General features: G+C 34.8%; 1 protein-coding gene across 3 annotated transcripts in view; it reads right to left on the reverse strand.

The window, feature by feature from the left end:
• LOC150092619 (epidermal retinol dehydrogenase 2-like) overlaps window positions 1–18711 on the reverse strand; it is a 152492-nt gene that overhangs the window by 71900 nt on the left and 61881 nt on the right. Inside the window, exon 4 of one of the 3 annotated variants that reach the window (XM_090414574.1) lies at window positions 8795–9572. The exons of the other annotated variants lie outside the window; for them this stretch is intronic. Coding sequence (XP_090270700.1) covers window positions 9419–9572 — 154 coding nt within the window. The 3' untranslated portion in view covers window positions 8795–9418. Of the gene's footprint in view, window positions 1–8794; window positions 9573–18711 lie in introns of those variants that run through there. 3 annotated transcript variants of the gene reach the window in all.

Genomic DNA, 18711 nt, shown 5'->3' on the forward strand with positions numbered 1-18711 from the left:
GTCATTTCATAGAAGCATTAAATAACATCTGTGTCAAGCTAGTTTCTTAAAATCAAATGTTATATTATGTTTTAAATCTCACTGTGTACTTCTAGTTCAGCTGGTCAAAGCCACTGCTTGTTTACCAAGAATGGCTGCAAGAGTCAAATCCAGTGTAAGATGTAGACATTTATAAAAGTCTGCTGTGAACTGAACAGGCTTGGGTTTTTAAGGCAATAACAGTCTCTCTTTCAACCATTAGCAATAATTATTATTATTATTACGGGCAACTCCAAGGAGTCGACAGACTCATTGAGGTAGGCCCTAACATCATGTCAAGAATAACTATTCGTCTTTCACACAGTATCTATCATACCTCGCCTTAAATTCATTCATTCATGGTCATAGCACCCACAACAGACTTTGTCAGCTTATTCCACTTATTCATGACTCTCCAAGTAAAAAAATCTAGCTCTTAACACCCTTGCTAACCACACTCTTGCCCAGCTTCCATGTATGGCCCCTAGTCCTCCCACCACCAGCCCTATTCTCAAAAATATCTTCTGGATTAATCTTATAGAAACCCTTCAATGATTTGAATGTCTCAATCATATCACCTTTTCCGCCTATCAACCAATTTTTGCAACCCACAAATCTTCAATCTTTTCTCATAAGGTTCATTCCACAGACCTGCCACCATCTTGGTCACTCGTCTCTGGATCCTCTCGACCTCCTCCCCATCAAGAAGAAACCCTGGTGCCCATATCTGGGCACAGTAGTCCAGATGGGGTCTTATCAGGCCTCGATATAGAGGAACAATAACTTGTTTGTCTCTGCTCGTTAAAGTATTTTTCAGTAACCAAGTGATTTGATGAGCTGTTTTAGCCACTTTTGCAATGTACCCCCTAAACTTCAACTCCCTATCCACCAACACTCCCAAGTCCCTGGCCTCATCAATCTCCTGGAGTACGGTTCCACCAATGTGATATACTGCTGCTAATCTTTTCACTCCAAAATGCATAACCTTACACTTTGCCACATTAAATTGACATCCATTTTCCTTAGCCCAGTCCTCCAAACTATCCAAATCATCCTGCAAAATTTTGACATCCTGTGCACTCACAATTGCTCTACCCAACTTTGCATCATCAGCAAACAAGTGAACACTTCCTCTCAGATCCTTTCCTATATTGTTAATGAAACAAATTGAAAAGTAGTGGTCCAAGAACAGAACCCTGCGGCACACCACTAGTCACAAGCCGTCTTTTGGACTCCACTCCTGAATAAACCACTCTCTGGTATCTCTCCATCAACCACCCTCCTATCCATCTCACCAACCCTATATCCATCCCCATCTGCTCCAGTTTACTGATTAGCGTTCCATGTGGTATCCTATCAAAGGCCTTGGCAAGGTCCAGTAGAATCACTGAAAACCCATTACCCTTATCCAGTTCAGTCGTTACTGTGTTATAAAATGTGTGCAAATTACTGAGGCATGATCTACTCTTCACAAAACCATGTTGTCCCCAATAGAGTATCCCATTTTCATCTATCCAATCCTGTATTCTTCTCTTGACTAGTTTCTCCAAGACCTTGACAATGATTCCTGATATGCTAATCGGTCGGTAATTTAGAACAGCAGTCTTGGAACCTCCTTTATGCAGTGGAACTATATTCCCCCCCCCCCCCGGACTAACCCAGACCTGAGCATCAGATTAAACAGAATGGTCAAGGGTACTGACAATTCTTTAGCCGCTTCACGTATGACACGAGCTGGTATACCATCCAATCCCACAGATGTATTGACATTGAGGTTTTGTAATAGACTACTCACCTCCACCTCATTCACCACAATTCCATATAAACTTTTGGTTCATTTATTTCTGCAATGTCTCCACCTGGATGATATACTCTTGCAAAGTGCTCGCTCAGTAATTCAACTATATCAACTGATTCAATTACCTCCCTACCATTGGCATTCTTTAAAATCATTCTGTCATATACATTTTTCTTCTACTTGCAACATATCGAAAAAACTGTTTAGGATTGTCTTTAGCCTGCATGGCCAATGTTCTTTTGTAATCCTTTTTTGCTGTTCTTACTACACTCGTTACACTTCTGGCCTGGGCTTTATACTGTTCATGCTGCTGGTCACCTTTCTCCTTAAATTCTCTCCATAGTTGTTTCTTTTTTTGCAGCTCAAACTTAATGGTGTTATTCATCCATTTAACTCCTACTTGATTTATTATTCAGACTCTAGGTATACAGTCAGCCATTGCTTTGTGCAAACACTTCTTATCCGCCTCCCATGCACTGTCAACTTCTAGCCCTAAATTCTAATGTCAGTGCAAATATTAGTTTTTGTTTGAGACATCCACACTGTTTCCAATGATTGTTTCATTTATGCTAATAAAACATTAATTTCCTCAGCATCTGATAATTGTTAATGAAAGTGCAGTATACCAGCTTACCTAAACTTGATTGCTGGTTGATTGTTGAAGTCTAAATTGCATGATTCTAAACTGATCTGTACACTATGACTACCTATTTCATAAGTCATCGTATGTTACGCTTTCGTGCAGGCCTACACATTTCACCGCGTAAACTTCCGTAACTTATAATCCCACAGAATAGGTTGGTTTCTCCTTATTCCCGTAGTATCCCATGTCTGTCAAAGTGTGTGCACGGGGTCGGTTTGCCTGCTTTGAGTATTCTCATGCGGTTTGCATGAGAATACTCAAGTTTTATGTTATTTGCCAGAAATACCTGGTTTCAATAATATACTTGAAATTCTTATTTTAAATTCAAGATTATGCTGAAATATGTGATTGCACAATTGTTGAGTTATTCTTAACTTTAGAACTTATTTGCAGAACATGATTCTACTATTGTTCTGCCTTATCAGCTCAATATTGACAGATGAGTGATGATGACTACAGTCACCCCTCCTTTAAATTAGGATAAGTACCTTTATAGAGCAGTTGGAAGAAAATGACAGGACATGACATGCACCCTTCAGTTGGAAAAGACTTGCATTTTATTTCTTGTCATGACAACAGGAATGTTTATATGGATTTTTTTCAACTGAAAGTGAATCAGTTGATCTTGCATAGAGGTAGCAGTTTTTTCTTCAGGATACTCAGGTTTTTAGTTCTGCAAAACGGTCAAATCAGCCAATTAACATTCAAAATGCTATACAGTGGAAGCTGATGGGAGTAGTAGTGCAGTGCTGATGGTGAGTTGTGTATATTAATAGATCATGTAATTTTGTGTGGGGGTAGATGATGGATCATGTGATGTACAGTGTAGAGTGGCCTTGTGCAGTGAGTCCTTGGACTCCATGGAGGTGTCATGTAATAAATAATAACATAGGATGTAGAGTAGACTGTGGTTAGTTGAAATTACAGAAGCAACCAAAACCATAAGGATGGTTTACTCTATCTGTTTATTATTTTTAAGAGAAACTTGTGCCATAGTTCTATACAATATATACATGAAAACACAAGGTAAAAGTATTATTTATTAAATATACTGCCATATATTTCAGTCTGAAATTAACAGACTATTGTCAGTGGCTTAAAAACAGTTTTTACAAGGTAGAATGCAAACAGTTGATTTATTTAAAATAGAACGAGCCACGTGATGTTAAATTGCCAATAGTGTTATGCTTTTGCTGAAGAAAAGGTTAATCATAAAAGTGTAAAATAAATTGCACATATATGTATATATCATAATAATATTAATATTAATGTTAAATCACCAGTAGTGTTATGCTTTCACTGAAGAAAAGGTTAATCATAAAAGTGTAAAATAAAATTGCACATATATGTATATATAATTTATAATATTGTACTAAACATAATTTATAATATCATACTAAACATAATTTGTAATATCATACGAAACAGATCATCAGATATATATAGTATGTAGTTGGTTTCTTAAGACTTTGTGTCTTTATAAGGTATCATTATTGGTCTTAATTACACATCCTTTTTTCATCTATACACCCTCAACCTTCATTTTGTTAGATATATAGATGACATTTTTGCAGTGCGGCCTCACAGTATACATGTTTTGCTAATATCAATACTTGACATCTTCATATCAAATTCACTATGGAAATTGAAAGAGACAACAAATGATCATTTTTAGACATTCTTGTCATCCTCTCACCATTCATGTAATTTAACAACATCAGTTTATAGAAAACCCACTTTCACTGGATGTTACTTTCTTCAACAATCTATACATCATCCTTCTCAGAAGATAGGAATCATAAAGTGTTTAATTGAACGAGCTAAGACTAATTGTTCAACTTCCCATCATTTACAGGAAGAACTCTCTACTATCAAACAATATATGAAATTAAACGACTTCTCCGAAAGGACTACACAACATCTGTTTGACTCCTACAAACCTAACCCAAACAGCAAGGAATCAATACATCAGGTTTCAATCCCATACCTCTCTGGCATTTCAGTACCAATTTCAAGAATTCTGAAGAAATATGATTTAATAGCGACTTATATTCCTATTAATAAACTGTCAACGTATTTCTCCTCTTCTAAAGATATTTCCTACTTCCATCTTTCCTACTTTGGACAAACTAGATGTTTAATAGAAAAAAGAATATACAAGAACATCAATCACATATTTTTCACAAAAAATCCGATAAGTCTGGATTAGGACAACATGGAATAGAGGCAGACCACAATATTCTTTGGTCTTAAACACGCCTTCTACATAGATGTTGGTACAAATTTGAATGCCTATTTAAGGAAAGTACCGAGGCCTTACTTCACCGCCCTAACTTGAATCAGAATGACTGCTTATCCTTATCAAAAATATGGGAAAGTTTGATTCGAATAACACATCATTCAAGTTTTTTTTTTTTAGTTTTTTTTTACTAATTAAGACCAATAATGATGTTTTATAAAGACATAAGGTCTTAAAAAATCAACTAGATACTACATCTATCTGATGATCTGTTATGATATTATAAATTATGTTTAGTATGATATTATAAATTATATATACATATATATGCAATTTATTTTACACTTTTATGATTAACCTTTTCTTCAGTGAAAGCAAATGCTATTGGCAATTTAACATCATGCGGCTCATTCTATTTTGAATAAATCAATTGTTTGCATTCTACCTTGTAAAAACTGTTTTTAAGTTACTGACAATAGCCTGTTAATTTCATATTGAAATATATGACAATATATTTAATAAATAATACTTTTACCTTGTGTTTTCGTGTATATATTGTATATGGTAATTATTTGTGTCTCTGACATATGTTTTTTGGGGATTAAACAATTCTAGTGAAAACTCTGCTACATTTGTATTAGTCCATTAACTCAGTTGTCTCAACGAAAGATGAGGTAGAGCTTTATAAATGTTCTTCACATTTAGAGAGGATTTTGAACCCAGGTTTTTTTTTTAAGTAAAGGGCATATATCATGATACTCTTCCAGTTGTACTATGAGTGTGCTGTTGAATAGAAACTAGCTGATAGATACCAAAGTGTTATGTTGAAGAGCAGTGAATAAGAGGAATTGAATAATTTGAATACTGAAGGACTTCGTTCTGTGGCTGCTGTTCACCCTATACGTTAATTACATTGCAAATTGTTCAAAAAGACCACTTACCATGATTAAATGGAATTAAAAAAGCCTTAAACTTCACTTACATATTACAGTCGGTAAGGAAAGAGGACTAGGTTTTTTTTTTTTTACCCCAGTAATATTATCAAAGTGTATGTGTACATACATACATTATTATTATTATGCGTGACACCTCCAAGGAGTCCGAAGACTCATCGTGGGAGGACACCTACTATACAACTGTTTCCACCACTACACCAACCCCTCTACCAATCATCTCCATCAACGCCATCTACCACCCACCACCACCACCACCACTAGTATTTTTTGTCTGCAAATTGTGTGTGTTTTGAAGGGCCGATTTGTCTGTATGCGGGATGAAAAACCCGAGTTTCCGGGAGAAAAAACCCTGTTACCTCCATATGAGATTGGCTAGCTCACCTTCAATTGAAAAAGTCCACATAAAGATTCCTCCCGTCATGACAAGAATCGAACTTAGGCCTATTCCAATCATACATACAGACACACACACACACATATACACAGGGGGGGAGGAGGAAGTTTTGATAAACACCTAGAACAAAAATGATATTAAAGCAACTGATATAACCACAAGAAAGAAAACATGCAAGACTATAAGAACATAAGTTACCTTCATAACTCTGCTACTAGTATGTTCTTTCTTGTGGTTATATCAGTTGCTTTAATATCATTTTTGTTCTAGGGGTTTAGCAGAACTTTCTAGACCCCCCCCCCCCCTCATATATAACATTCATGATGACCTTTTATTTTTCAAGAAAAATGAATGAAAAATGTCTTTGTTGGAAATCTGCTCAAAAAATTAAATATAATTAACATAAGTACAATTATCCATTCCATTTTATTAAAAAATTCTTTTGAATTTCAATAATTAAAAAATTTCTTGGCTGGAGAGAGGATACACTAACCATAGATGTTGAAAGTTTTTTCACTTGGTTATACTATAAATTAAAGATGCCAAGAAATGGATAAAGGATGAAACCAAGAATAAAATTTCTTGGCATCTTTAATTTATAGTATAAGCAAGTGAAAAAACTTTCAACATCTATCTGTAATCCAGAGTTTTAATAATAAGATATGACACCTTCTGACTGCTTGTATATGAAAACAGTCTGGCTTCCACTGATGAGACTTCAATAAAGATTGAAACCTGTCTGGGTAGTAGCCCCATTCCATAATGCATAGCATTATATATTTGTCTGTAAGGATATGTGCATTGCATTATGGGATACTAAAACAATTGATGTGAAGTCATTTGCCTCTATATACAAGTAAGTAGTGCCAAGTTGTGAAGTTACTTCACAGGCAACTTTGTTTGCTTACACTTGGATAAAGGATGAAACCAAGAATATAATTTCTTGGTATCTTTAATTTATGATATACTAACTACTTGGCCAACCAGGCCAGCTTTCATTAATAAAGTTCATAAAATTCATGAGTTCTATAAGAAAAATTGTGATAATGTATATGTCATGGTAAGTAGTGTCATAATATTAGACTAAAGCCACCCACTATATACACTTGAATAAAACTGCTAATATCATAGTGGATCTTATTATGTGAAATAGTAAATTATTTCACATGATACTTCAAATGCAGTGAATGACTACTTAATAACAAAAAAGAGTGTGTATTTCTGTTTTCAATGAAAGCAAACTATTGCCGGCAAAGGTTGGTCGATTGGTAGAGCCTCTGCTACTAATAGCTCAGTTAAGTAAGTTTGAGCACGGTTAGTAGTTGGAAGGGGGGACCAATCGTTCGATGCTGTCGGCACACTCTCCCTCGATGAGTCTTTGGACTCCCTGGAGGTGTCAAAATAATAATAATAATAATTATTATTATTTTATTACTGTTATTTTTTTTTTTCTGAAAAGTGTTATTGTTAGTAAATAAGATGAAAAAAAAAAAATTTTAAGCCAATCTTATATTGTTGATGCTATATTATTATTACATGACACCTCCAAGGAGTCCAAAGACTCATCAAGGGAGGCATCTGCTCTACAGCTCTGTCTCCACCAACTACACCAAACTGCTACCATCATCATATATGCCAACAACATCTACTGCCCACCACCACCACTAGTATTTTCACAGACAATCACAAACATCCATGCCCAAGGCAGGATTCAATCCTGCAGTCTTTTGGCTGGAGAGCTGATACACTAACCACTCGCCAAACAAGCTGGCTATATATGCTATAACACTTTACAGTTTGTAAGAAGTAATTTTATTTATTTTATTCGTGTAGGGTTCCCCCTGTTCCTCGACCGCCTCTTAGGACTAGTTGAGTCCTCCTAATGAGGGATTAAGTACTAGATCCTATGACTGTAGCCTGTGTGTTCACAGGGCTGGTTTGCCTGCTTGTAGGATGAAAAACCCCAGATAAACTGGGGGGGAAACCCTGCTGTCCACGCCCAAGACCGGCTAACTTGGCTTTGGTTCAGAAAGATCCTTAAGCTCCTCACATCATCGACAGATATCAAACCTAGGACACTCCTTCCCCAGGCGTATGGTTGCAAAGTGCATAGCCACTAGGCTAACTGTGCAGACTAAGAAGTACTATTTCATTTTAACCTATTAACAGGATCAATAAATATTATCAAAGACATTTCCCCCCCCCCCCCCCCCCCCCCAACACACTGGATAATCAGAATTGCAGACATATTACAGAATAAAGGGACTGACTGCACATGGAAGATGATGTTGATATGTTAGATGCAGTTTTTTTTTTTTTTTTTTTTTTTTACAATAGGTTAACTTATGCCTTTAGTTTGACTTTAAAATAAATTACATTCACATGGACAGACATTCTATTTATTTATTTAAAAATAGTATTGTTCTTGTAATTATTATAAACATACTTCTAGAGTCAAAAGACATGGAAAGTTCACCTTAAATGCTATAATATTTGTCATGTCCACAACACTCTGCCAAAACATTCCAATTCCAATCACTACTCTCTCAATGCAAAAAACCTACTTATGACTTTTATGTAGTTTCTAGGGGAGAGACCTCTCATTCCTTCCACTATTCGTTTTTATAGTAAAAGGAATTTATACAGTTATTTTAATTACCTAAAAAGCACATAAGAAATCAAAAAACACTAATTACTTTTTTATTTAATGTACAAATATGTACAAATTATGTACAAATAGGTATAAAATAATCATTGCTAAAGATATGGATAAAAAACTGCTAAAATGCATGAACATTGTAATCATATCCAAAAATTTCATTGTGTATACAAATCTATATATAAAAACAAGGTTACAAAGATTAAAAAAAATAAACTCTCCTTAACAGTATCCTTAAATTCAAAGGATAGGCATTAAAACAACTTCAGTATACTTTGTAATGTTCATCGTAAGCACTTAAATTTGTTATCAAGATAATTTTTATTTATTTCATCTCTTCAGCAAAGAAGTTAAATGGATCAATATTGTCATCATTCACAACAGCAAAAACTATTCAATAAATAACATTCTGAAACTGGACTATACTAAAAACACAACAGTATGGTACACTAGATAAAAGTAAAATATATACAATACTGAAAATTCAGTAATTACAGAGACAAGAATACAAGTGTGGAAAGTGTGGATGTTCCGTCTATATATTATTGTATCATGCCACAGATAAGAACTTTTAATAACAGCTGCTGATACTTGCAAACAGACTTTCCTAAATGTTAACAATAATCTTTTTATATGCAACTAATTATTGTCATTATTAATGATAAAACTGCATGACTACACCATTTGGAAAGCATAATGAATAAAGATGTATCATAATTGCAGTTTATGTGGTGTTGATAAACCCTGTACGTGTGAAGCAGAAAGACTGATATCGGGCTCTGATAAACGACCGACGAATTTCTTCATTGGATGTAACAAACCCACAAGTATGAATGCTTCAATAACTGCAGCCAATGGCATGAGCCTATTGAAAAATATGCAATATAATAACCACAGTATTTACTTTAAGAGCAATTAACTGCTGAAACAATCTAGTGTGGCAAATGGTGAACAATTTTTTATGTGAATGCAAAAAAATATAGACTCTTTGATAACAATATTATCAAACTATCTATGTTATAGCAGTAAAAGTCCCCAATAATCTAATTTTTCATATTTGCAACAATATTTAACCAAGAATTAAGTGCACTTACTGATTTTCACAACAGCAGTTGTTATGCATCAAAGCAATATACAGGGTGGTGCAAAATTACACGTACAAACTTTGAAGGGAGGTAGAGAACATCAAAATCAACCATATTCACATAGGAAAGCATGAATGGAAATGCCACCAGAAAGTGATAGGTGGTGCTGTTTGCCAGTGCTCCAGGTAAGCAATTGTAGCTTTCTCAATCAAGCTTTCGACATCGTATGAAGAACATGCGTTGTTTTATAAACACTGAGATGGTAGACATGCACCTCGTTTACCATATTATGTATCCATCTACTATTGAACTGTTCAATTACGCCTAATAAAGTTTTTTACACTACTTATTGCCTTGTGTTATTTCTGTATCTTTGTGTCCCCTGTTAGTACCTTCCGGTGGTGTTTCTGATCATGCTTTCCTATGTGAATATGGTTGATTTCGATGTTCTCTACCTCCCCTCAAAGTCTGTACGTGGAATTTTGAACCACCCTGTATGTGTGTGTGTGTGTATATATATATATATATATAATATATATATATTAAGTTTTTAATATCAAAAATGGTAAAGTAATTAATATCTCTTTTTTTTTTTCCAATTAACAGAAACTTTTAATTTTTGGTCTTCAGAATTAATCCATCTCTAAAGCTCCACACATAACAATCTGAAATCATTAATATGACTACAGTACTATGATAAAGTATGAAAGGAATTCTTTGTTTATTCATCTTGCATTAACACTAGTGTTTCATTAACATCAGTGAAAATTCACTTGGTTTTAAAAGCTAATCTCACCTTATTCAAATCCTCTCTTGATAAATAGTAAAAACCTTCAATTTATGAAATCCAAGTTCTAAGAACTGTTCCATTACTTAGAAAAAATACATTAAATTGAAGAGGAAGGATAGTTGGTTTGTTAGTTATTTGGAGTGCAAGGAGAGAAGTACAACTTCTGAAGCAGTTGTCAGATCAGGTTCCTATCTGCAGTTTCTAATCCAGATTTTCTGAATTTTTTTCCTTCACCAATGAGTTTTCAACATGCAAGACTAATTCAAGTTCTATCTAGACACCTTTCAGCATAGATCTAAGCTCCCTTACCTGCCTAGATTTATGCAGGTTTATATGACAGATGTTCTTGTCTAAATTTACCATATGTTTCAGGTTGGTTTATCTACTTGTGGAATAAAACAAGAGAGAGATACCTAGGAAGAAACTCTTCCATTTCCACATGGGAAACTTATGGTTAACTCATTGCTCAAAAAAAAAAAAAAAAAAAAAAACTTTTATTCTCATGGAATTTTTTCATGTCAGCATTGAGAACTGAAACTGAACTAAAAGTAATTCAGTCTCCTTATGAAGGTGGTTAACATATTTATTGGATATGACAGTAGTAAGATGAGGCAGAGAACAGTGATGGTGAATGGCAAGTGTTCCCCAAAGGATGCATGTTACATCATCCATCCATCCAGCTGTACTATAGAGAAACTCTCTGCAAAAGGAAGATTCCTCTTAGAAAACTAGATCACTTTTTGAAGCAGTATAGTTACTATTATGAAATTGGCACTTTTATAATAGTTGAATATTGCTGAAAGTTTTTTCACTTGGTTATAAATTAAAAATTATTAGCAGTGGCTTGGTTATAAATTAGTAGCAGAGACTCTACCAATCGACCAACCTTTGCCAGCAAAGGTTGGTCGATTGGTAGAGCCTCTGCTACTACTACTACTAGAGCCCCTGCTACTAAGAGCCTCTGCTTACTTAACGTTTTGCTCAAGCAAAAAGTTAAGTAAGTTTCAGCGCATTTAGCAGTTGGAAGGAGATCAATCATTCAATGCTGTTGGCATACTCGATGAGTCTTTGGACTCCCTGGGGGTGCCACACAATAATAATAATAATAATTAATGGATACTAAAGCAATTAATATGAAGTTTCTTGGCATCTTTAATTTAGTTGATTGCTGCTTTGCATACTATAAAGCTGTCAGAATAAATTGAGGGGTGATATTATTTCTTTGAGTCTCATACAAGAAAAGCATATTTTTTCAATAACTTGATTCATTAGAATCAAGTTAATATTTATTCTATATAGTTGGTTAATTATTAGGTAGATAATGACTAACACACTGATAAGAAAATTATTCAAAAAATTGATTGATATAATAAAAAGAGCCTTAAAAGACAGAAATATAAGATTTGATAATATTGGAATCTTGACAGATAACATCGATTTGGAGGAAAATTGTTAATCAGAAGTTAGCAATGGTGTAACTTTTTCATGTAGTACTATCATAATTATCGTGTATGCCCATTGAGCAGGGGGCACGCCAGTAGTGTCTGGCACCTGTGTGCAAAACTTTAGTTGGCGCCCCTATACCCAGTAGTGTATGGGGCCTGTGTGTAAAACTTTAGTTGGTGCCCTATTCCCCCCCCCCTCCAATAAAAAAAATCACTTTAAAAAAACGTTTTTTTAAAGTATTTCCTCCTCTTTGGCACCTTTGCTATCCAGGTGCCTGTGTGCGATGCACACATTGCATATATGGCTGGCGTGCCCCAGCCATTGAGGGTACATATCAGGAATTTGATGATGATGATGATGATGAAAATTACTTTTTGCAACCTAGTAACTTAAATTTAAAAAAAAAAAAAAAGTATTATTTTAATGTAATGAGATGGGATTTCAGATACATCTGTATACAGTGCATGTTATTGAAAGGTTAGCTAATAGCCAACAATAGCATGTTTATATTATATATAAACTTGTAGAAGTAGGAAGAATCTTGTTCGATTGTATAAGGCTTTCATTAGGCCACACATGGACTATTGTGCCCAGGTTTGGTCACCTGGTTTTCAGAAGGATGAAGAGATGTTGGAAAGGGTCCAGAGGCGACTGACTAAGGTAGTTTCTAACTTCTGGAATGTCGAGTATGAGGAAAGATTGAGAAGATGCAACTTGCAGAGTCTGGTGGACAGGAGGAAGAGGCGAGATATGATAGCGACCTTAAAATTAGTAAGGGGAGAGATTCTACAGAAAATAGTGGGAGATCAGGGGAGAACCAGAGGTCATCCCTGGAAACTGTATAAAGAGGGTGTGAGTAGGGGAGTGAGAAGCAGGTTTTTTCATGCAGAGTTGTGAATGACTGGAATGCCTTGTCTGAGAGTGTGGTGTCTGCAGAGAATTTAAGTGTGTTTAAAGCATGGTATGATGAGCTGTGTGTATGATAAAAGGACCTCCTAGATAAGTCTTTGACTTCATGGGGGTCTTGGGTAATAATAATAATAATATGAATCTCACCCAGGGTTGCTTAAAGGCCAAAGCCAAATAACTGGGAGGATACCTCCACATCACCTTTCAGGAATGAAGAGAACTGACTGCGACTTCTGATCTAATGTCCAATCCTCACCTTCACATGTTGCAGCCTGTTAGTAGGTATCTACTGGGTACTGAATGAATGGGGATTAGATGGCAATATGGGACTTAGCTGACTAAATTGTACTCTCTATTGGCTTAAAACACAAATGCATATGATAGTACAACATGATGAGATTTCAAGCTGGCTGGGGCATCGCCCAGTTAAACAAAGCTCCCACTGTTTTTGTCAGGGAACAGGGCAAATAGTGAAAAGTCAGTAACTGGAACAAGCTCCAACTCAGCATCTAGAAGAAGAAAAATAAACCCAACATCAGAAGAACTGAAAATAGGAACCATCAATATAAGGAGTATTAATGGAAAGGAAATCGAACTTGCAAAAGAATTGGAAAAGTACCACATGAACATAATTGGCATTACTGAGACAAAAGAAGACAAAAACAGGTGAGAGCTTACTAAATAATAAATATAGAATGTTATTTTCAGTAGTGATGGCATTCAACACCAAACATGATGATAAACTTCTTGATTGGAAGGCAGTTTCAAGAATAGTTATGTGGGCAAACTTCAAAATGAGAACATGGACATAATTATTGGTGCCTATGATCCCAGAGAAGGAATTTTTTGAGTCATTAGAACAGGCAGCTGACATAAAGAAAATGGAAAAAGTGGCTTGTTGGAGATGTGAACAGCAGAGTAGGAAATTAATCCCACCAGGCATATAGGAACATTTTGAGAAAATTTGGAGAAAAGGACAAAGCTAATAATAATGGTAAGTATTTACTGGATTTCTGCTCAGGACATGGACTAGTCATTAATAATACCATTTTTCAACATAAAAATGTGCACAAGTTTACGTGGAGAGAAGACACAAGAAGTAAGAAAAGCCTCATTGACTATGTCATTGTTGACAGTGATATCTTTATGCTTGTTCAGAATACACGAGTGTACAGAAGATTTGAAATTGGAAGTGACCATCATTTAATTCTAAGAGAAATAAAAACGAATATCACCTTGAAAAGAAATGTATGTAAGAAAGTTTTAAAATATATTAAAATTGAGCAGCTTTTACAAGGAAATTATAGACTCAACTATACAAACATTATTGAAATAAAAATGAAACAAATTGAAAACAAAAACCAAACCTTGGAGTCTCAGTGGCAAACTCTCAAGAAGACATTGATTGATTCAGCTAGGTAGGTATGTGGAAAAGTTGTCTGCAAGGATAGAAAAATAAGAACAACATAGTGGACACAAGAAGTAAAGAAGCAGTTCTGAAAAAGAAGAAAGCATACCAAAAGCTCCTAGCAAATAAGTTGGCAGATGCCCTAAAAGAATACAGAGAAAAATGTAAGAGAGCTAAGCTGTGTGTAAAAGTAGCTAAACAAAAGTCATGGGAAGATAAATATGAAGGTGGCAAAACATTCTGGAGGCTATTGAAGAAGCTTAGAAATGGAGGAAAGAGTACTGTCAAAGGAATCAAAGATGTTAAAGGTGACATGAAAACTGAAAATAAGGATATATCCTAGATGTCTGGAGTAATTACTTTAAAAAACTGTTAAATGAAACAAGCAGTGATAGAACCATACCAAAATATTTTCAAGAGGAATGCAAAGAGGAGTACATATCAAGACTTGAGGTAGAAAAAAGTCATCAAAAACATGAAATGCAGAAAGTCAGTTGGAGTAGATGATATTCAATCAGAAATGCTTAAGTACAGAGGTATAAAAAAAGTTCTGCAGTGGCTACATTGCATAATTCAGAAGGCTTGGTCAGAAAGTCGAATTAACAATGATTGAAGTAGAGCTCTCATAGTATCTATCTATAAAAAAAAAGAGAATAGAACTGAATGTGAGAATTACAGAGGAATTTCTCTACTAAGTGTTCCAGGAAAGTTTTATACGAGCATACTTGAAAAGAGGTCCATAAAGATTGTGAAAGAGAACCTTGGAGAAGAACAAGCTGGGTTCATGCCAAATAGAGGTTGTCAAGATCAGATTTTCACATTAAGACAAATAGTTGAGAAATTGTAGGAAAACGACAGGGATAGGAAAAAGTATACGACAAGGTGCTAGAGAAAAGCTTTTCAAAACACTACAGTTATATGGGGTGAATGGAACATTATACAGAGCAATATATATAGTTTATATTTAAGTTGTCAGTCAGCAGTTAGAATTGAAGGAAATACAGGAAGATGGTTTGATGTAAAATACAGGGTGAGACAAGGATGCACATTATCTCCAATCTTATTCATCATCTATATGGATCCCATTATGAAAGAAAGTGGCATCAAACCTGATATTAAAATTGGAGATGTCAGACTTAGCTCTTTGCTTTATGCAGATGATGTTATACTCCTAAACACATTTAGTGCAAGTCTTCAGGATTCACTAACTAAATTGAATAACACTGTAACAAATTTGCCATGAAAATCAGCAATAATTAAAAATAGGCAGGTACATTGAAAACTTCAGTTGCATTCTGAATGGTGATCCTATAGAAGTAAAATATTTCAGCTATTTAGGTGCAGTTTTTAGTGAAGACGGTAGGTTAAATATGGAAACAGGCAACAGAAGAAGCAAAGCTGGTATGGTGGGTAGCTAGCTGAATAAATTTATATGGAATAAGAGAGAAAGTAGCTAAAATACCAAATTAGTAGTATACAAGACAGTGTTTAAACCAGTTTTAAGTTATGCATTTGAGAGTTGGGTTAGAAATAAAGCACTTGATCAAAGACTAGAGACCACAGATATGAGAGTTCTGAGAAAAATTAGGGGAGTGAACTGATGGCATCAATGGCAGAATCATATTAAAAATATAATATGATTAAAGATATTAAAAAGGAAAGATACTGAAGATATTAAAAAGGAACTTGACATGATTAGTGTCAGAATGTGTCAGCAGAGCTAATCTAAGGTGATATGGCCACTTAAATAGAATGATAAAGAATGGTTAGCTAAACAAGTGGTTGATTGATTCAGTCAAGTGCCTTAGAAGCATGAAATGTAAGATATGACAATATTGAAGTGCTCACAAGTAATAGAATGATTTAGAGGAAAATTGTTGATAGGAGATTAATAATAATGTAAACTAAATCATGTAGTTCTATCATAGTTACCTGAACACCCATAGGAGATACATATCAGGAAATTGATGATGATGATGAATCTCACCCAGGTGTATACCTCCAGCACGTTAGTACTATTGGTAAGCTAAGGTTTAAATCTATGGAATCTGCTCTGATCAAATATGGAACTGTTTTCAAGCCATTTCAGGCCTCCAAAAAAAGAAAGTAGTGGTCTCACAACAGGTGATGAAATTCAGTTACCACAGAACCTGTGGTAGATGAATTTCATCACCTTAACAGAAACTTATAAAGTATTGGTGTTCATAACAAAATCAGACTTAGAAGTAAGCAGTTTAGCAGTTAGTTTTCAGTACTGAACTGCTCTGAGCAAAGTATTATAGTAGCTATGAGACTTTAGTTGAATTTTTCAGTAGTTTGTTTGAATTGTTTGCCATGGCAAGAGTCAGATTTAAACTATTAATGTGATGGTTATTTTATTATTATTATTATTATTATTATTATGTGACACCTTCAAGGAGTCCAAGGACTCATCGAGGGAGGGCACCTACTCTACAACTCTTCATCTTCACCATTCAATCCACAATCTACAACGAACCGCATCATCTACACCAACACCATCGACTGCCCACTGACTAGTATTTTCACAGACAATCACAAATATCCATGCCACAGCGAGATTCGAACCACAGCCTTTTGGCTGGAGAGCAGATATGCTAATCACTCGGCCAACCAGGCTAGCATATATATATATATATATATATATATATATATATATATATATATATATATATATATATTGGCTAGCATTCATTAAAACTAAGATTTATCTACATTAAGAGACATTACCATTATAATATCTCTGTAAAGTGACTGCCCTTTATCTGTGTGATAAAGAAATGTGATGACTGAATGGAGAGAGAGAGAGAATGTTCCAAGTTTAACAATGAGAAGGCAAGAATAATGAATGTAATGTAGAAGAAATTAGATAAAAGTTGATACAAATGAAGAATAAAATGAAGTGTGAAGTGAGGCAGATACAGGATAACAGCAAAGTTTGAAAAGTGGTTAGCATATTACCTGGGTATGACAGTAGTGAGTTGAGGAGGAGAGCATTGATGGTGGGTAAATTGCGCAGCTGGGGAATTAGAGGCTGATGAATTGGAAGTACTTAGGATATTTCAGAATCTCAATGCCAATATAGATGTGGGATATCAGTTCATATATTACAAAAATGTGCAAGGAATTGGCATTGCCTCTGACAAGGCTGTTTAACTTAGTTCCAGTGGAGTTGGGGAGGGAGGGATAAATCAGTTCCATTGCATAAAGGAAGTTCCAAGACCAGTGATAGGAAATTATAGGCTAGTGTTTGTCTGAATTAGAAAATTTCAGTCAAAGACAGAATTCAAGAATAGACGGATAAAAATATGGTACTCTATGGAAGTAGCGTGGCTCTATGAAGGGCAAGTCATGAGTCATGGCTTAGTAATTTATTCAGTTTTTATAATAGAGTAATGGCTGAATTGGAAAAAGGGAATGACTACATGGTGATAATCACTGTATTGGACAGGATACCACATGGAATTCTATTACACAAATTGGAACAAATGGGGATGGATATAAAGCTGATGACTGGATATAACTGAGTAACAAATATAGCTGAGTAACTGATGAACAAATACCAAAGTGTACTATATGGAGGAGCAAGAACCAAGGAAAAAGATGACTACCAGTGTACCACAAGGCACTGTGCTTGGATCACTGCTATTTATTTTGTACATAGCGATATAGGTCAGTGTTTCTTAAACTGTGTTCTGTAAAAACTTGTAGGGAGTCTCCCAGAGCTTACAGACATTTCTATCTTGTATTAGATGTAGTTCAAAAAACCTTCAGTGAATAGGGAGGAATAATAATTTTATTAAACTAACTTGTTTCTAGAGCAATTGTTACTTTTATATGTAAGATTATGTATCATGTTTTCTTGATTAAAATATTTTGCAGGAATGATTCATTGTCAGAATTCTTTTCTGATAATTTTTTTATGAACATTTTCATAACAGTTCTACAAAAAAAAAAAAAATTATGCTGGGTTCTGCAGTCTCAAAAAGTTTAAGAAACATTTATAGAAAATATTCCACTATTTTCTGATGATGCAAAATTGGGTAACTTATTTATTAAACCCAATTTTGCAAGGCAATGTAGAGAGCTTGCAGAATGATTTAAATAGGCTGACAGTATGGGCCAAAGATAATGAGTATCAGTTTAATGTAGAAAAGTGTAAAGTTATGCATAGATGAAAAGATTACAAGCTATGTACCACACTGATTTAACTGTATAATCCAGGAAAACAATGAACCTAGAGATTAGGAGTTTTTGTGAATAAGGAGTTAGGGTTCAGAGGGCATCTTGCAAAGGTGGACAAGGGAGCTTATAGGGTTATTTGGTTAATAAAGAACATTAACAAGCA

Source organism: Typopeltis vanoorti, chromosome 25 (assembly GCF_054136105.1).
Source record: "Typopeltis vanoorti isolate ZY-2024b chromosome 25, IOZ_Tvanoo_1.0, whole genome shotgun sequence".
In the NCBI taxonomy this organism is placed as follows: Eukaryota; Metazoa; Arthropoda; class Arachnida; order Uropygi; family Thelyphonidae; genus Typopeltis; species Typopeltis vanoorti.